This window comes from Denticeps clupeoides, chromosome 16, assembly GCF_900700375.1.
Source record: "Denticeps clupeoides chromosome 16, fDenClu1.1, whole genome shotgun sequence".
Lineage (NCBI taxonomy): Eukaryota > Metazoa > Chordata > Actinopteri > Clupeiformes > Denticipitidae > Denticeps > Denticeps clupeoides.
In genome coordinates, this window is record NC_041722.1 from 19,863,881 (window position 1) to 19,883,771 (window position 19,891).

Below are 19,891 nucleotides of genomic sequence, written 5' to 3' on the forward strand. Positions count from 1 at the left end.
TCAGCAAAGAATCCCAGCCCAAGTGTCCCAGTCAGGATTACATTTCTATCCGCAGCAAAAGCTGTAAAACCTTCCGTCCAACTCGGTGGCCACCCTCCATTTCTCAAATGCGGATTATTTTTTAAAACACCAGTTTCATTTTGAACCCTGACGAAAGCCAGGATACGACTCGACTTTTTATTTTTTGCCTAAGACCAATTAGACAACTATTAATTATCTATTAAATGCTCCCGATTGACCCCCAAGTGTGCTATGCATTTTATAGCACACTTTTAAATATATATTATTAGTAATGATTACTATTAATATATACACATATTTTTTTCAGAATCAGACAGAAGGACCAAGAGTCAGGAGAAACAGTGTGAAGGTTAAGTTTTATGTGGGTCAATGCTTTATTTGGCAAGCGAACAGTTCAGATCATAGTAATGTGAGACATTAATTATGAGATAAGAAACTCCACTCCAGAAAGACAGTGCTGAACTTTTTTTTTTTTTTTTTTTTATTCGTCTTTTACAAGTATGACACTTTTCATCGGTGAAGACATTTAGTAATTACAGCTACCAGAACTACGAACATTTCATCAAATTTATACACTGGTCCTACGGAGGAAGTTCACGCCTTCCACGGACGATCGTCAGGAGAACATGAAGCAAACGGACGATTTTCAAAAGGAACTCACTTCTCATTCTTTTCTTTTTTTTTTTTTTAAAGTAGCTTCGTTACAATATCAGATGAGGCAATGACTTCATCACCGTGATAAGCATTGGCTTTGAGATGAGACGCTGGACCACGGGCCGTGTGAGGGACGAAGAGTCTAAATGCTAATCCTTCAAGTAACAGATATGGCCTACGCTAAAGGAAACCTCATTTATAATAATCCAGAAGTGACTAACTACAATCAATGAGGACGAATTCTTTACAGTGCAGCCCTGCCGCCAGCCTCACACCTCCCCACAGAATCAGACCCGCAGGGGACGCGGCGTACAGGGGGCACGACCCTTCCCACCCTTACCACAGGCTCCACCCCCCACCAAACGCACTCAGGTCGCCACTTATTGCTCGTTTCACATCCGTCCTGCGTGTCCCGTCCATCGTACCCCGTGGCGTGTGTCCTGTCCTCCTCTGTCTAGGCTGCATTTTACGTGACCTCGTGACCCCTGCGTACTCCAGTATGGAAGGTGCGGCCAAGTCTACGCTTGGCGGGGAGAATAAGACTTAACAGCGTGGGAGACAGGGACATTAAAAAGTCAACTTAAAAAGTGCATGGGGACACACTAAACATTTTTGGGAAATGTTTCAGGGGCGAATGAGAGATCCCAAATATCTGCACTGTTTTAATGATATCAGTGGCAAGTTAATTGCCTTAAATAAATGCATAGAAGAACAACAGTTCAATGTAGTAAATGGGGGGGGGGGGCACACCCAGTAATAACGGTCCCCGAAACGGGCCGGCGTCCGTCCTGCTTTCTGTACTGACGGTCCAGAAGTGATCCCGGGAAGTCTCGGAGCGGATTCCAAGCGGCTCGTGTATGCTGATGACTGGAACTATGTACAAAGGTCGACGAATTGGTGACAAATCACGACTGCCGCGTCACTCGCTGATCACGCGCTACTCCTCATGCCACCGAGGAAGCGGTCAAGTGCCAGACCTCAACAGTGCAGAAGATCAGACTCCGATCCGACTCGATTCTAATTGTCGCAATACGAATGATTTGTCTCATAATGCGTAACCCACGACCCCCAGTCAGGCGAATATGTGTCGAAGTAAGGCATTCAACGATATGGCGGATGGAGTCACATGTCACGTGTCTCTGCGATATGTACAGCGGAGCCCATGCAGGGTGGCATGCGGGTGAGGGCTGCAGGTCTGTCGGGCTATTTGGTGCGAGGACATCCTTTCTGGTCTGGGACACCAAACCATTTCCTCCAGACCACAGACAGAGACAAGGGAACCACCAGAAACGTCCTGCTCTGTCCAGCACACACACACACACACACACACATACTGAATATTTACCTTTTAAATTTCTTTAAAATCATGCTGTCAATGTGGAAAAAAAAAAAAAAAAAAAAACGTAATACTGACATAAATAAATAACTACGTGGCCGAGCTTCTGTTACACGATGTGAAATACCCAGTGTGCTTTGCGGCGGAGGACTTAACACACACACACACACACACACACACACTCCCTGGTCTGCGCCCTGCAGGCAGTCACCTGTGCCAGTTAAGATCGGGGGCGGAGCTGTAAACAGTTTGGATGCTCAAGCAGCAGATTTCCTCCGATATGTGAGCTACACGACACGGTGCACTAATTAGGAGGGGGGGGGGGATAATCTGAATAATAATAATAATAATAATAATAATAATAATGTACAATACATATGCTAACGTTTCAACATCTACATTAAATAGTCCAGTGAGATATCGTACATACTAAATTTATCCCCGACTAATTCCAGGCTGCTGCTTCTTCCAGGGCGGTTCAGATGCAATAAATAAAACGAAGCAGCGCGCCGATAAATATTTCTATATGTATATGAGATGTGGTACGGAGCTCGGCGTGGTGCACAGCTGCACCCTTACATTCTTACCAGCGAGCCACACACTCACACACAATTACATTTATTCCCATTCCAGTTTTGGTCTTCCAACGGAAAAACAAGAAAGAAAGAAAAGGAATAAAAAAGGGGGAACAGAAAAAAAAAAAAGCGCACAACGATCCGTAGGGGCTGCGAGGGCCGGCTGGATGGGGCGGAGCCTGTACCACTCTTCCAGAGGTCTGTGGGCGGGGCGAGGGGCCTACACGCGCGTGAGGAAGGTCAGGTTCAGGCTGCCGGGGATCTGGATGGTCTCCAGGGCCAGAGAGGACGGGTTGAAGGGGAACGTGACGGGGTAGATCATTTTGGTGTCCATGAGGAGCTGCGGCGACTCCATGCGGTCTCGTAAGCGGCTCTGCGGATTCATAAAGGTTTCAGGGAAAACAACGTGACGTACAGCTCCCAGCACCCAGTTTTTCCTACCGGAGATTTACCTGTATAGTTCGGATGAAAGTTACGGCCACCCTCTCCTCGAACTCGTTGACGGGGGTGTAGAGGTTCAGCACCTTCACAATCTGGATGGAGTTGAAACGTTAAAAAAAAAAAGTTGGATTTGTTATAGTGCTGTAAAAAAGGAGAGGACGTGCGACATGAAGGTGGCAACGTTTCCGTGCCGCATACCTGCGCAGTGCTCAGAGCGTTGCACATGGAGCAGATGGCCTCGGCGTCCTCGTCCGTCTTCTTCTTCACCTGAAGGAGCTGTGCCGCCTGGATCAGGGGCTCCAGGGTCTCTTTAGCGCCGCAGTTCATCAGGTTCTTGTCCCTCAGCCACTCCTCCAGCTGACTCACGTTGTACCTGCAGCACCACACGCCGCACGGTGGTATTGTTTACGCCCCAGAATGTGCATTACATCACAATCGTTACTTTTAAAATGTCGATTTCTGAATTGGTCAATTTGTGAAATGCTGAAATGTTATATTTTACAAATCATGAAGCAATTTAAATAAAAAAGGAGAGAAGGGGTAGGACCAAATGAAGAGGGCCAGTGGTGGCCTAGCAGGTAAAGAGAGTAAAGTGAAGTGATTGACAGCACAGCACACGGTGAAATGTGCCCTCTGCTTTTAACCATCACCCTTGGTGAGCGGTGGGCGGCCATGACAGGCGCCCGGGGAGCAGTGTGTGGGGACGGTGCTTTGCTCAGTGGCACCTTGCCGGATCGGGATTCGATCCGGCAACCTTCTGATTACGGGGCCACTTCCTTAACCGCACCATCCCCCCACACACACTGGCCACTGTGGTATGACAAATGTGACAAACAATCAATTTTACTTTCCAAGAGGGTAGGGGTAGGATTATATTATATTATGTTAGGTGGGTTAGACACCTATGAACCAGAAGTCCCAGGTTAAAAACCTCACTTACTACCATTGTGTCCCTGAGCAAGACACTTAACCCTGAGTGTCTCCGGGGGGGGGACTGTCCCTGTAACCACTGGAATGGTAGTAGCCTAGTGGGTAACACACTCGCCTATGAACCAGAAGACCCAGGTTCAAATCCCACTTACTACCATCGTGTCCCTGAGCAGGACACTTAACCCTGAGTGTCTCCAGGGGGGGACTGTCCCTGTAACTACTGATTGTAAGTCGCTCTGGATAAGGGCGTCTGGTAAATGGCGTAAATGTGCTACCTGATCTGCATGCCCTTGCTCCAGGAGCACATGTCCTTGCGCAGCAGCAGGTTGTTGAGGGTGACGGCGCCAATGATGTAGAACTGCTGCTTCACCACCTGTTTGATGAGCTCGGGGTCGGTGCCGTGCTGGCACATGATGGAGTGGAAGGAGTTGAGCTGCCGCAGGATGGAGTCGAGTGTGTATGTGCCCTCGTCCGCGATGCTGGACGTGCGTTTGCGGAGGCCCGTGGGCTTCACGCCCGACACGCCCTGGATCGTCTCGTGCTCCAGCATGCCAGACACTGCAAGCAGTAAACTAATTTACTTTCTCTTTAGATTCAACTTACTGAACTTTAAATGAGAGGAAAATCCCAGGTGAACATTTTCAGCATTAATGAAAATTCAAACCATTCAGGAAATAAAACAATAATAACAAGAATATTTATGTAGATCCTGTAAAATTATATATATCCTGTAGTAGCCTAGCGGGTAACACACTCGCCTATGAACCAGAAGACCCAGGTTCAAACCCCACTTACTACCATCGTGTCCCTGAGCAAGACACTTAACCCTGAGTGTCTCCAGGGGGGGACTGTCCCTGTAACTACTGATTGTAAGTCGCTCTGGATAAGGGCGTCTGGTAAATACTGTAAATGTAAAAAAAAAACATGTTAGGGAAGCACTGACCAATCATGGGCTGCAGAATGTTCTCCATACACTTGATGAGCTGCTGGTAGATCTGAATGGCCAGGTCACTCAGCACCTGCCTGTACTCGGCCAGGTCAAAGTTGGACAGGCAGTGGTCGTTCTGCTTGGTCGTGTTGAACTTCATGAATTGCTGGAGAGAAGACAGTTGTGTGTCAGAGGTCAGGATACAGTGTGACATTTGAAGCTACTGTGTGTGTGTGTGTGTGTGTGGAGGTTATTGCCCACCTCATCTCCGCTGTACTGTTTCAAGCAATGCAGGAAGCGGCACGTGTTGGAAAGCCAGAACGACACGGTCTCAAAATCATCCCCGCGTTTCTGCATGGAGGGAACAGGAGCACAGTTTACCGCCACACGTCACGTGACCCACGGCGCGCACCGGTGCCGGCGTCTGCGTTACCTTGAGGACCTTCTTGATGCTGTTGATGGTGGAGGTGAGCAGCGTGCGGACCTTCTGGTCGTCGTTGACGTAGTCGGCGTGCCGCAGACACATGAAGAGAATGTAGGCTGGCAGGCCGGGGATGAGGTTCACCGCCACGCCCCGCGGCTTCAGCTCTGCGACCGGAGAGGGTCGAAGGTCAAATGCGCAACATGCGCAAAAATATCACCAACAACACATGATACCGGGCTTGTTACTAGATTTATGCATCATCTCACCCAAGATGAGGTTCTTCACCAGTTTCAGCTCGTCCTCCTTCTTGTACTCCAGCATTCCCTGGAAGTCCTTCTCCCTGCGTGGGATGTTGACTGGCCGGATGGGCTCATCCACCGTCTGGCCAGGAGACACGTTCTCCACCTGGCCACCTACAGACGCAGAACGTTCCCAAATGTAAGCAAATAGTAAATAAGAACTATATTACTAATATAATACATGTACTGTTTTTGTCTTTCATTTAGTAGTTTGCATACATAAATTATTTGTTGTATTTCTTTGCATTGGAACGCTGTGCAAAGTAACAAAATTGTGTCCGATTGTAAGAAATATCTGTTTTCCGAGCAGAATAAAAGAACGTTCTGCGCGCGCTGTCCCAGTGGCCCACCACAGCACGACATCTCAGGCTACCTTCCAGTTCACCGATCTTCTTGGCGAAGACCTTGAGCTGCTTCTTCAGCTTGCGGACGGTCCTATCCTGTTTCTCCAGCTGCTCCATGAGGTCCTGAGCGGAAAAAAGGATGATCGGCGAGAAAAAAAAAAAAAAAAAAAAAAAAAAGATGAGATGAGACGAGACAGAAAAATGGACAAAACTGTTTTAGACGCACTCTGGGATCGGGACAAATCAGCAGTTTTGTGGGTTTTCAGACAGAAAAGCAGACTGACAAGAGATCATACTTGGTGGAGAAATGTGACATGTCCTCAGAGAGATGATGGAAACGGAATTTAGTCTGTGACTCCATCAGTCTGGACGGTTGAAGCACGGACCACTGATCCTGAACGTGTGCATATTAACACACACGTTCGTAAAATGCGCAATTTGCAGGCAAGACGCAGACAGAACTGTGCTTCCATCACCCCCCGCGCCGGTGCATTAGAGAAGAAAGGTGGGCTGATTAGGAGTTAAAGAGCTGGATTCAGATCACGCGCCGCTCTCCGTTAGTGCCGTGCAGGAACACACACACACACACACACACGCGGTGCACACCACCCGCTCCACGCTACATACAATCATCCGCCGCAACACGTTGAGTCGGTACTCCCGATATTTCTTTGGGTCGTCGGTATTGAGCATTTCCTGCGAGGCAAGAGTCACACGCATGAGGAGCTTCTCCCGCTGCACCTCACGCCAGGACAGCTGACGTCATTCAAACACGAGCATTTATGATTGTGTCAAAGCACAAATGGGAGAAATTCAACGAGGAAATTCACTGTTAGTCCCGGGGCATTAGAACAGATCTCTGAAGTGAAATCTCACGGTTTCTTCAAGCGAAAATCGAGGAGGAACCATGTAGATCTGTAATAAGCGAACAGCAGCATGCAAAAGTCTGGGCGCCCTCGTTTAAAACTCGCGAGCAGAAGGAACTGATCACCAAAAGGCGTAAAGCAAAAGAAATTTGTACATATGATGCTCTGGCCTTTGCCGGCATTAACACCCCCTTCGGAAAAAAAAACGACTTCTTTTAATGGTGGCTCTGTTCTCGATGTGGAATTTTTTTGGTTTAAGCAGGTACAGAAGGTCTAGTGGGGTAACACCATCGTCTATGAACCAGAAGAGCCAGGTTCAAATCCCACTTACTACCATCGTGTCCCTGAGCAGGACTGTCCCTGTAACTACTGACTGTAAATGTACAGAAGCTGATCTCCGGTTTTCGACTTCCTCCCCAACGTTTCTCTTTCTCCCGACTGTAGCAAGTTAAATATAGATTTCTATCATATCACATTTTCAGCCTGTCTGTAGCCATCTTTACGCCTCCTGGCGATCAGTTCACCTTCTTCTGCTCACAGATGTCTGAGGTGCAGCCTTTGCCTGCCTCTGTCTCGGTCCCATTTGTGCTTTGGGGATTCGTGGAGAACATCAGTTCTGGAGTGATGTCAGCACGACATTCCAGTCGAACGTACCAGGTTCTCGTTGGTCAGGCGCGTGATCTCGTGCTGCAGGCTGGCCTCGATGCGCGCCTCCGGCGGCAGCTGCAGGTTCTGGGCGAGGAGCTGCTGCTGCCGGTTGTTCTCCTCCTTAATGCTCTGCAGCTCGCCGCGCAGGACCTCCACCTCGTTCTCGTGGGAGCGGCGCTGGGCCTGCAGCTGCGTCTCCAGCAGCCTGTCGCGGAGACGGGGAGAAAACGGAATCCATTGCCATGCATGCAACGGCGGTTCGCAGTCAAACCTTCAGAGCTTAATACACGGTGAGCCGCAGGAACATGCACTTACACCATTTCCAAATGATAAACCCGGAATTATTAACCAAAAACACACAAGTTCACACAGAGCATGAAATCAGGAGAGGACGCCAGGAGTAAAGCAGCTGCGGGTCGGACTGGAGGAGGACATTCGACTGGCCGCACGCGATCCCAGCGGCCGCGGTAAAGCATGCAAAACGTTAGACGAGTACAGCGACCGTCAAGCTTCAACGTGCATCAGTCCACTGTGTTGGTTAAGTAAACGTCGGCTCTGATCGACGCTGTAGCGCGAGGCATCAACCACTGTGCTCTGTTAATTAAGGTGTAGTTAATTATTCATTTATTGGCTATAGACGTCGTATTTACAGGTCAGTTTTATAGCGTGATGTGCTTGGATGGAGTGGTCAGCGTGTGTTGAATGTTTCGGCATCCGCGAGTTAAAAGCTGCTAGTGAGGAAGGACAGCGGTTAGTAGAACAACCTGCACAGAGAGAAGAGGAGTCAGGAGGACACACACACACACACACACGCACGCCTCGGGGACACTGTTAACCTGTTGGTCTCCTTCAACCCTTCGTAAACCAGCCAGAGCTCTCCATCCTCATTCAGCCTGTGGTAGTCTGGGTTTGGGGATCTGACATGGGAGGGGGGGGGGCAAAGAAAATAAAACCAGAAACAGAAAGAAGGGAAGGTGAGGGTGGAGGGACGAGTTAAACTGCCGGGGGGTGACAGGAAGACCCATTTGGTTACACACAAACGTTAAAATCAACAGAACAGAAACATGAACACAAAACATGTGACAGAAGGACGTGGTGAAGGCACCATGCAGTCCATCAGACGTCTGCAGCTACGGCTTTACTTCATTTAGTGAACCAGCAAAAGTCCCGTTTATATATAATACTGTTATAATCCTGCAGATCATTCGCTTTGAAGTCTCAGCATGCACAAAAACGTACACTACCGGTCAAAAGTCTGGACGCCCCTACTCTGCGGCAGTTATGGAAACTAAGATGGAGGCACTTCGAAGAATCCTAAGCAAGAAACATATTTCGTATTTGTTGTATGAGGAGAAAGCGAAGTATGGGTGCTAGTGGGTAACACACTCGCCTATGAACCAGAAGACCCGGGTTCAAACCCCACTTACTACCATCGTGTCCCTGAGAAAGACACTAAAGTGTCTCCAGGGAGGGACTGTCCCTGTAACTACTGATTGTAAGTCACTCTGGATAAGGGCGTCTGATAAATGCCGTAAATGTAAATTTGCTTCACTATTGTCGTCATCAAAATCTGATAGATGAGATGAACATGAGTGAGTGATAAGAAAGTGTTCGGCGTGAACCTTAGAAACCGTCCCCGTTGTCCAACTTAAGGTGGTGCAGGGAAGACAAGAGTGTGAAATGCTGCAGTCACAGCAAAAGCTCCCTGATTTAGAGAGACGCAAATCTTCCAACTTCTTGCCTTGTTGGCTAATTTTCACATGCGCCTTCAGTTTTGTTCTACAACGTAAAAAATGCACCCCCCTTAAAATGAGTGGGTGTGTCCAAACTTTTGACAGGCAGTGAACCTATTCATTTCAAACCATTTCAGGGCCTCCAAGTGAAAATGAAAGGGTTCAGAAGGTCATTCCCCATGCTGGTTAGTGGACTGTAGCTAGTCCAACATTCCTCAACAGACGAGGTGATCCGCGTGGGCTGCAGGTTAACCTGGCTAGAACATTCTCTACGGGCCGAGGCAGTCATGCTCGGGTCTCCGTTACCTCAGCCTGTTCACCAGCTCGTTCACTTCGAGAGGCCTGCGCAAAAACTGCGGCGATCTGGACAGAACAGAGAGGGGTCACGCAGGGGTCACGAAGACAGACAGACAGCTTTGTGTCGTCTCCAGGGTCAAACGGTGTCCCTGTCTGTGGATGCAGTCCCTTACACAGAGGACAAATGAAATGGAGCATCTGCATGTTTATGGATGAGTGTTCATGCATTGAGTATGCAGGTTTTCAGGGTATCTGCAGGTTTAAGGAAGCCAAATTTGAGACTTTTTAAAGACCTTTAAGGCAACTTATACAATATAATTGACGTAATATATTATTATTCAGTATATAAAAATTCCCTTTAAAATTTCGGTTATTTTTTAGCATTTGTCAATGTCAACAGACTCATATTGCCTGTACTGCAGAAGGACAGTAGGGGGCGACTGCGATATTTTTGGTTTGTTACGTGTGGTGGATTTGATATGGGCGTCATTGCCATTTTTTTTGTGCATGGTTTTCTACATTTGCCGCGGGGCGAGGAGAACATGGGGTGACCGGCAGATTAGTGACACATTGAAGGCTTATTTCATCTGATCTATTTTTGAATCGGGATTTAAGGATTACTAGTCTACAACAAAACTTGCTTTTTGGATGTTTGGGGGATTCCTTTGTTTGTTAATGAATGTAATTTGGTATTTTTGGTACCTGTTGGTGTCTTTGAGGCTGATGTAGGCCTGAGTGATCTCCCCGGCGTCCCTCATCTTCTGCACATCTTCCACGTACAACACCGGCTCCGTCATGGTCTGCTGCAGAGACAGGGCCAATCGAGTCAGAAAAGGTCACGGCGGCCAAACACGCCACAAACATCTGCTGCACATGTGACTTAATCTGATCTAAATCCATCACAGCTCATGACATACACATACGGCACTCGGCTACAGAGAAGCTACAGGAAAGGCTGAGAATCGTGGGTAATGGACCAGGTAGGACAGAAGCTGAAAGTACCTTCTCATCCTGTCGTCACAGACACGGCAGGAAAGAGAAGAAGTGGGGAGGCAGACACAGTACAAATGGTGTTAGTTAAATGAGGAGAAACGTGTAGACAATAAGCAAAGTCTCCAGAAACGAATTCACAAATTCAGACATTGACAACAACTGAGATTCGCATGAGTGATTCGACACCATCGATTCGTTCACTTTATCTAGACACTTTCAGGACATTTGGTTAGGCCATGCGGAACCGATGGTGTCCCTAACAGCAACATCTGAGGGACACAAAGGTTCTTATTCTCCTAACATCCCTTAGATGTTCAAAGAAGAATGAACTGTTTTGTAAAATTATGCTGATAATGAATCTCTTTGAATTGAATCGAATCTTATTAAAGATTCGACTGTTAGATGAAAATTTTTCATTGCGTATATTAAGCAACCGTCTGCCCGGGTTCTTCCTGATACTTACGTTACTCGCTCTGGCTTACCTTGTGCTGCATGGCCTCCTTCTGACTGACCAGCTGCGAGCGCAGGATCAGAACCTCCTCCTTCCGCACCTCCAGCTCCTCGCAGGAGGCGTTCAGCTGGTCCAGCAGCACCTTGTAGGCCGGCGAGCCCGGGGCGGCGGACGTGGCGCCCGCGCTCCCACTCAGCGACTGCCGCATCTCGCCCAGGTCGTGCTTCAGCTTCTTGTTCTCCGACTCGAGCTCCTGGCGCTGGGGGGGATGTCGGGGTTAACGGGCGCGTTCAAATAACCCCCCCCCCCCCCCCCCCCGCTTTAGACGGGTTCTAGACCCCAGTTCTCACCTTCAGAGACTCGTACTCCAGTTCCGCACTGCGAGCCTTCTTGTGCTGTTCATCATCCTTGTGATGGAGAGGTGCAGACAGAAGAAGGAGATGAAATAAAAACAACAAACGAAATGAACATAAGCTAACGTGTCCTGCTTTTCCGCGTCTGCACTGCGCGAGGTCTACGGACAGGGCGCGGCCCGCAGGTTACCCTGGCTCTAGCCCGCTGGAACTGCTCTTCTCGGCGGTCCAGCTCGTTTTGCAGCGACTGCTTCTCCTGCTCCAGCTCGGTCACCCGCTTCTGGAGCTTCAGGAAGAGGGACATGTCCAGGTTGCCTCTGGTGACATCCTGGCCAGGGGGAAAGAGGGGAAATTGAATCGCATGACACTATTTAGATTAGTCCTGCTCACGACTTCATAGGACCTGGTGGCCAGGACCAGCGCGGACCAAGGTCCCCTGACGAATTAACAGTCCCGCGCCTTGGACGGGAGGGTCTGTTGGCCCCTCCACTGTTGCGGGTCATGACCTTTTACGTTCTTTTTCAGCTCCTACTGCAGTACTCCAGTAGGGAGTACAGTCTAGGGGTGATTTACTATTGGGCTGGGAATACGTTTTTGTCTCCCTGAGGGTAACCGTTGAAGCTAGCGACCCAAAAATCGAGGCGAGGCCGAAGGCTAACATGCTAATTTTTCAACATGCTCCAAACGTCCCAAAATGTTACGCAACGCATCTTGACCACACCCTATTAGAGTTCTTGATGTTAGCATGCTAGCATTAGCATGCTAATTTTTCATCATGCTCCAAACGTCAACAAAATTAACATGACGCATCTTGGCCATGCCCTGTTAGCATTTTTGACATTATTGTGCTAGCAATGACATGCTAACATGGTAATTATTTAACATGATTCAAATATCACCTAAAGTCATGTGACCGCCTGTTCCATCGGCTTCTGTAGTTATACCGCCTGCTCTTACAGCTGACACCAGTTCTGAAGGCCACGCCCGCTGCTCTGACCAACGCCCGGACAGGCCCATCAAAATTTCCATGGAATTTTATCCAGATTTCCACGGATTTTATCCAGAGCGCCTTACAATTAGCAGGGACAGGGACGGTCCCCCCCTGGAGACATTCGGGGTTAAGAGTCCTGCTCAGGGACACGATGGTAGTAAGTGGGGTTTGTACCCAGGACTTTGTCTTACCCACTAGGCTTCTAACACCCTACTAACTATTTATTTTTTAATACTAATGTCAGTAAAACATCCGAACACACGACAACAATAGAAAAGAAGCGTTTCTCCTCACCTCCCCTCCCCGGGAACCTTCCTCGGACTCGGCCAGCTCCGAGTTGTAGGTGTACTCCGATTCGTTGCTGCTGTGCGTGGAGTCGGTTCTCCTGTGGCCGGGCTTGGGCACGGCCTGAATAAATCGGCAACGCGAAAAAGTTTCTCCTTGGGCACTAGCAGTTCCCGAGGAATAAAAAAAGAATCCTTATTTAAACCGTGGGGTGATCTTCCTCACCATTGAGAGGGTGATCTCCTCTTTGAGGTCGTCGTAGCGTTCCTCCAGGCGAAGGTGCTCGGTGAGGAGGTTCTGGTAGCGCGAGCGTTCCTCGTTCAGGTCGGTTTCCAGCTGCTGGGTCTCCTCTTGGATGGCTTTGCACATTTTCTCTGTCAGGGAACAGGAAGATGGTCAGGAGTTTCATTTGAAAGGTCATCGAGAGGTCATAGCAGGAAGCCCTCCATCACTGCTACATACGGCATGAAACACGACTATTAACTGCGGAAAAGTGTCATCACCTGTCATCTGAAGGTTCTGCTCTTGGATCAGTCGGTTCAGGTCGTCCTTCTCGCTCTTCAACAGGCCGTTCTGCTCCTTCAGCTCCGCGACCATCTGTCACACGAATCACACACCCGGGCGTGAGCGCGCACCCTACATCCCCGGCGCAGACACCCGGCGTGGGATTCTACCAACCGCTCTGCTCTACGCATGGCCTACTGCTGCCTCTACCTCCGCTCACCTACCTCCGCTCGCAGCCACGCGGCCTCTCCTCCAGCCACGGCCCGGCCTCCCACCGGACTCAGTCCCGCCCTAAACCGTGACACACATGTTCTGGGTTCTGCCGGTCACACGGTAAAAGGTAATGGCTAAAAGGTAATACAAGGCACAAAGTGACCCTGAGACTAAAATCAGACCCGTAACAACTGGGGCTGTTGGAAAGGGTCTCATAATTGATGCATCGCGATGCAGACGCGGCCGGTGGTGATTTTCTAGTTAAAAAGACGTTTGAGGTGTGATGGCCCCTCCTGGAGTATTTTACTTCAGTCTCAGAATCCGACTATTAGTATTACCCAGTAAAAATATTGTCGTCTTGTTCTTTTTAATTAACCAATCTGGCATGAGGACGGGGTTATTATTATTTTTCCAATAATACTGTACCGCAATGTTACCCGATCTTTGTAAGTAACTCTTACAGAATTGACTTACTTACTGTGATCTTTTTTATATTGTGTGCATTACGTGAACGCAATACGTGTTTTTGCTGCGCTTTGTAGCTGTGTTTGATTGCTGTTTCACTGGCTTTCTCTTGATGCGGTTTAACAATTGTCAGGATTTTGGTAGAAGTTGAATGAACGTGCAGCCGACCAAATGCCGGAGCTGAACGCCCGTGTTGATGCTTTACATTTATATTTACGGCATTTACCAGGCGGCCTTATCCAGAGCGACTTACAGCGTGCTTCCATGTCACCATGGATGAAGTGATCAGTTCTGGTTCACTAGGACCCCCAACTATGAATACAATCTTTTTATTCACTCTGTTCTAGAAGTCAGACAAGATGAAGGTTACAAGTTCATCTAAATATTCTCTAAAGAGGAAGGTGTTGAGCTGCCGTGTGAAGGTGCTCAGTGACTGAGCTGTTCTCACTTCGAGGGGAAGTTCATTTCACCACCGAGGGGCCAAAAAGACGGTCGGATTTCACCAGACTCCAGGAACGCCAGAAACACGCCTGGTCCAGACATCTGTCTGAACGAGGCCTTAACGCTCATCTCACTGACGTATTTGAAAAGGTGTGTTGGGATGCATCGTGATGCATCGTGATGCATCGTGATGCGTCGGTAATGGAGGCGTTGATAATCTAATCAAATTGAATTGTGATACCAGTGAAGGTTCATGCCTCTAATAAAGACCCAGTCTGGGTTTAAAAGTTCTGGAAAAGTCCACATTTACACACACACACACACACACACCTGCTCCATCTCGTCGCGGTAGGTCTCGGCCCAGTCCTCGATGACCTTCTTCTCGGACCTCGTGGTCTCCAGCTCCTTGCGCAGGCGCGCCAGCTCCTCCAGCAGCGTGGTGACGCGGTTGGCGTTGCTCTTGGCGTCGTCCTCGGCCGAGCGCAGGCGGCTCAGCTCGGCGCGCAGGCGCTCGCCCTCGGCGGCGTGGGAGCTCTCCAGGCCCATCAGCCGCTCGCTGATCAAACGGTTCTCTTTGTTCTGGAGGCAAAAAAACGGTACAGGACCGTCACCACCCGTCACGGGAGACGATTTTAAAAACACGCTCACGTCCTGATTGTAAATACGAGTCCCTCTCATTTTAAGGCGTGTGCTGACCAGCCAATAAGAAGAGGCCCCACCCACTTACCACACACTGCATTCATGCTCATTCTATTTCTTTATTTGTTTGCTTTAATCTTCCCCCACTATTGTCTATTGTCTATTTGGGGACAGTGGTGGCCTAGCGGTTAAGGGAGTGGCCCCATAATCAGAAGGTTGCCGGTTCGAATCCCGATCCACCAAGGTGCCACTGAGGTCCCGTTGAATAAGGTACCGGCCCAACACGCTGCTCCCTGGGCGCCTGTCATGGTGCCCACTGCTCACTCAGGGTGATGGTTAAATGCAGAGGACACATTTCACAGCGTCACCGCGTGCCGTGCTGCAGTGTTTCACAATGACAATCACGTCACTTACGCTACACGTTCCCCTCCGCAGATTTACTTTACTTAGCAGACACTTTTATCCAAAGCAACTTACAAGAGGAAAAAACAATAATACAGTTCCTGAACGATGCAATCTGTCAGAATTCAACATTAATAATAAACGTAAAGTAATAACGAGCCACAATTTTTCTAATTTATATTTCATTGTAATAATTATGACGGGTGTCGTCTTCATACGTATTCATTCTATTTCATCATCAGTGCTGGGATTGTTCTCCGTGCTGTTAGGTGTCTTTTTAAAAAGCACTTCCGGGAGGCCAGTGACTGTAGAGAGCGGCGGGGAGCGGGCGTGGCCGCCGGGGCGTGGCCGCCGGGGCGTGGCCGCCGGGGCGTCTCACCTGCTCGTCCACGCGGCGCTGCAGCTGCATGATCTTGTTCTCCATGCCGATGTTGAGCTTCTTGAAGTGCTCCACGCTGCGCGCCTCGATCTTCAGCTTCTTCAGCTCGCGCCGGGCCCGCATGCGGCGCACGCAGCACTGCAGGCGCACGACGGCGGCCAGCGTGCGCTTGTACCACTGCCGCGCCAGCCAGCCGCGCACCGTCTTCTGGATGATGACCGCCCGGTGCTCGCGCACCAGCTGCACAAACGGAACCAACACAAACCCCGGTCAAACCCACAAATCAACCACAAACCCACAAATCGCAGCCAACCTTCCTCTCCCGCGCCATCGTCGCCAGGCCTCGGCCGTCTAAACCGGGCGAGAGAGCGGGAGGGACGCGGTGCAGCTGTCGCCGGCCGGACCCAAAAAAAGCTCTGATGTCACAAATAAACGTCCTTTAAACGCTAACGGAGGGCCGAGACGGCGTGACCCCGGCACGGACGCTTTTAACGGCACTGAAACTTGATGCAAAACGTTATCGATCGATAGACAAACTGCTACTTGTGGCGAGAAAGTGTCTTCTTATTAGATCGGTACCGGGAGATTATGGCAGATTATGGCCGGCGGTGCTCAGGGGTAAAATGGTCTCCCTTCATAGATCACTCGTCTCCAGATGTCAGAGAAATGGTTTTGTGCGTCAATTAGGGTTTTGAGGTGGTTGTATTTCTAAAAAAAAAAATAAAACTTCATAAAGAATGGTCTTGGGTTTCGGGTGTATGTGTATGTTGGGTTTGTTCCAAATGACATGTCTTTATTAAAGTATTACGGTATTATTTCAGTGTTTATTTGTTCATTCTGTTATTTATGTGATTTGTTTTTTTTTTTTAAGTGAAATTCAAGTCACAAATACCTTAAAGTGATTGTACATCCATCCTGCAACTACTGAATAAACATGTCAAATCCACACGTCGTGCCGTACTATGTAAACTAATGCCTGGACATGATCTGACGTCAATGACAACGTAAATGAATGTTTTTGTTGTAGTTTACGGTTTTTAAGACTTTTTTTGTGTTTACCCGACCTGAGGTGACTAAACAGTGAACATCATCACCAGCATTAACCAGCTGATTTCCAAAACAGGTAAGAATAACCCAAAATTGATTAAAAATTGACAAAAAAAATTGACTAGACAGTTTACCGTGTGACATGGGGGTCACAGAAATGTTATCCAGTCACACCGTCACGCTGCTTTTTAACGAGGTTTTACAGGTAGAGGCGCCCTCACCGCTTTGTACCGCTGGCGGGCCATGTACGCCCGCAGGATGCACTGCACGGCCAGGGCGGCGGCCTGCATGCGCCTGTAGCGGCTCCTCTGGACGTGCATGCGCTGGAACTTCTGCACGACGACGGCGGCCCTGGTCCTGCGCAGGAACTTGGCCAGGCTGCGGAGACGCGCCAAGTCGCATTTAGAAACGGCTCCGGAGCCAAAGCCGCGCCCCTTTTCCGGATTCGGCCACTCACCAGCGGGCCTGGTGTCCGCGCACGTATCTCTGGACGGTGACGGCCGCGCCCTTCATGCGCAGGTACTTCTTGCGCGCCAGCCAGCAGCGGATGGTCTTCTGGATGCGGATGCAGGCGGCGCGGAGCTTGTCCGCGCGCAGCTTCTCCAGGTAGGCCACCTGCCCCGCCCGGAAGAAGATCTTGGTCTTCCCAAACTGGTATTTGTCTGGATCCTAACGGCGATGGAGAAAGAGTGCAGGAACAGGACATTTGACGACAAAACGTTCGCTCCACGCGCACACCATTGCACGACTTGTGCAGGTTTGACGCTACAGCACCTGCACCAGCTTCTCCAGAACGTTCTTGCAGGTCAGCTTCTTGTCTGGGAGAACGTCCTTCTGCTTCATCAGAACGCGGTAGCGGCTGAAGAACTCCTGATACGTCCACCTGGCGAGAGGAAACGCGTACGAATGCTCCTTTTAAAACAGAGACGCGGGCCACAAGTCAAAGGTTTGGACGCCCCAACTCTGGCAATTATGGAGACTATTGGACTTTGAAGAATCCGATGCAACAACATATTTCATATGTTGAAGTATGTTTGATGAACCGTTTTTTTTCTCCCCTCTTTTTACCTTCATGGCGGCTTGTTCACTACCATCATCATTAAAACCCGCTTGATTAACACGAGTGAGTGATAAGAAAATGTTCGGCATGAACCTTCAGGACGGTTGGAAACCGTCCCCGTTGTCCAACTTAAGGTGGTGGAGAAAAGACAAGAGTGTCAAATGCTGCAGTCACAGCAAAAGCTCCCGGGTTTGGGGAGACGCAAATCTTCTAATTTTTTCTATTTTTTTTGTTTATGACATAACCTCCCATGTGTTATTTCACAGTCCCGCGTCTTCAGGTTTGGTCTACAATGTAATAAATGAGTAGGTACAGTACAGGCCAAAAGTCTGGACACCTTCTCATTCAATGTGTTTTCTTTATTTTCATGACCATTTACGTTGGTAGATTCTCACTGAAGGCATCAAAACTATGAATGAACATGTGGAGTTCTGTACTTAACAAAAAGTGGAGACCTGGCCTCCACAGTCACCGGACCTGAACCCAATCCAGATGGTTTGGGGTGAGCTGGACCAACAAGTGCTAAACACCTCTGGGAACTCCTTCAAGACTGTTGGAGAACCATTTCATAATAATAATAAATAAATAAAGTGAAGTGATTGTCACATGTGATACACAGCAGCACAGCACACGGTGCACACAGTGAAATTTGTCCTCTGCATTTAACCCATCACCCTGAGTGAGCAGTTCGGCATTTCAGGTGACGACCTCTTGAAGCTCATCGAGAGAATGCCAAGAGTGTGCAAAGCAGTAATCAGAGCAAAGAAACTAGAATATAAAACATGTTTTCACTTATTTCACCTTTTTTTGTTAAGTACAGAACTCCACATGTGTTCATTCATAGTTTTGATGCCTTCAGTGAGAATCTACCAACGTAAATGGTCATGAAAATAAAGAAAACGCATTGAATGAGAAGGTGGGTCCAAACCTTTGGCCTGTACTGTATATAGTAGCTGTATCGTGTATATAGTGCTGCGTGGTGCGTTTGCTGGAGTACCTGGACGGGAATCCAGCAGCGGAGATCCGGATGGTCTCCAGCACGCCGCAGGCCCGGAGCTGCTGCACCGCCCTCTTGGGGTCGAACCTGCGAAGAAAGGGACAGGACGGGGTGAAACGTCGAAGCTGCCGGCTGGCGGGGGACGCGAGTGAAGGCGGCGGCCTCACGTGAAGGCGTGCTTGTAGTCGTTGGGCTTGATGCAGCGCACGTAGTGGGGTGTGGTGGCGTTCAGGGTCTCCATCAGCAGCTGCAGAGAGTTCCGGAACTAGAGACAGACGCACATTCTTTTATTAAACCGAATTCCTTCGGCCACGTGAATGCCGTCGGTACAACAATACACAGCGAGTAAATGTACACATTCGCCATAACTGCCATGACATCTACGCAAAACAGGTTCTCTGTAGCTTATACCTTCAAGAACAAATCCAAAGTAATTATTTGTACAAATTTGTGATTAGCTAGTTAATTTCAGCCCTAGAAAGAAGTTCACGGTCTCCAGTTCTACGTCAGTTCGGTACGCCGCGGCTGCTAGTGTCTGACCTGCAGGCCCACGGTCTTCTTGTGCTCCTTGCTGGCCTGGCCTTGGCGGCTCTTGTCCGGCTTCACGCTGAGGACGGTGCGCTTGCCAGTGGGCGCCCCCGTGGGGCTGGTGGCCTTCTCCTCGTCCTGGAACAGCTCCACCAGCAGGTCAAACTGGACACACGCCCATGAACAAAAAAAAGGCGTCACCGTCCAGAGCTCCGCCCAACGCTCCGGTTCTTAATTACGGTGGACGGTTAAAGCTTGCATCATATGGGGAGCTGCCGTGTTAAGTTCGTTCTGGAGTTAAACGTTAGCGCCGTCACAGCGGCGAGGGGGGAGTGCAGCAGTGGAGCTCCACCCCCTGCCCCGCCCCTGGGCCGAGGGCTCCTGGGTCCAGCCGTGGAAGAGCAGTGGTGCGGAATGGATGGGTGTGGGGTTAGCAGGTTAGAGACGGGAGCAGAGAGTAGAAAATAAAGACAGAGCGCAAGATGCACGTCTCACACGCCGTAGAAATGAAGGACAGAACGGCTGCCGACGTTCTCATTTTGGCCAAATCATCTCAATAGCAAATAGTAAAATGTTATTCATAACCTATAAAAACCATATTTTACCAGTTATTGTACCTGGTCAGCTCATTCCAACCTTCATTTCAA

The 19,891-nt window shown here is 49.2% G+C and overlaps 1 protein-coding gene across 17 annotated transcripts in view; it reads right to left on the minus strand.

The window, feature by feature from the left end:
• Positions 1-358: 358 nt before the first annotated feature.
• Positions 359-19,891, minus strand: part of myo5aa (myosin VAa) — a 37,190-nt gene continuing 17,657 nt past the window's right edge. For 4 of the 17 annotated variants that reach the window (XM_028956801.1, XM_028956800.1, XM_028956799.1 and 1 more), the window contains 29 exons: positions 19,257-19,409; positions 18,884-18,981; positions 18,717-18,803; positions 17,434-17,542; positions 17,117-17,328; positions 16,881-17,037; positions 15,613-15,852; positions 14,523-14,771; positions 13,073-13,166; positions 12,795-12,943; positions 12,579-12,692; positions 11,484-11,621; positions 11,291-11,347; positions 10,972-11,199; positions 10,499-10,507; positions 10,199-10,299; positions 9,506-9,562; positions 8,303-8,383; positions 7,473-7,671; positions 6,580-6,648; positions 5,982-6,075; positions 5,576-5,722; positions 5,319-5,473; positions 5,147-5,236; positions 4,901-5,051; positions 4,233-4,515; positions 3,226-3,400; positions 3,039-3,119; positions 359-2,959 (listed from right to left, as the gene is read on the minus strand). In XM_028956801.1, coding sequence (XP_028812634.1) covers positions 2,807-2,959; positions 3,039-3,119; positions 3,226-3,400; positions 4,233-4,515; positions 4,901-5,051; positions 5,147-5,236; positions 5,319-5,473; positions 5,576-5,722; positions 5,982-6,075; positions 6,580-6,648; positions 7,473-7,671; positions 8,303-8,383; positions 9,506-9,562; positions 10,199-10,299; positions 10,499-10,507; positions 10,972-11,199; positions 11,291-11,347; positions 11,484-11,621; positions 12,579-12,692; positions 12,795-12,943; positions 13,073-13,166; positions 14,523-14,771; positions 15,613-15,852; positions 16,881-17,037; positions 17,117-17,328; positions 17,434-17,542; positions 18,717-18,803; positions 18,884-18,981; positions 19,257-19,409 — 3,930 coding nt within the window. In that variant the 3' untranslated portion in view covers positions 359-2,806. The remainder of the gene's footprint in view (positions 2,960-3,038; positions 3,120-3,225; positions 3,401-4,232; positions 4,516-4,900; positions 5,052-5,146; positions 5,237-5,318; positions 5,474-5,575; positions 5,723-5,981; positions 6,076-6,579; positions 6,649-7,472; positions 7,672-8,302; positions 8,384-9,505; positions 9,563-10,198; positions 10,300-10,498; positions 10,508-10,971; positions 11,200-11,290; positions 11,348-11,483; positions 11,622-12,578; positions 12,693-12,794; positions 12,944-13,072; positions 13,167-14,522; positions 14,772-15,612; positions 15,853-16,880; positions 17,038-17,116; positions 17,329-17,433; positions 17,543-18,716; positions 18,804-18,883; positions 18,982-19,256; positions 19,410-19,891) is intronic. The other 13 variants (XM_028956812.1, XM_028956813.1, XM_028956808.1 and 10 more) reach the window with 8 other exon arrangements.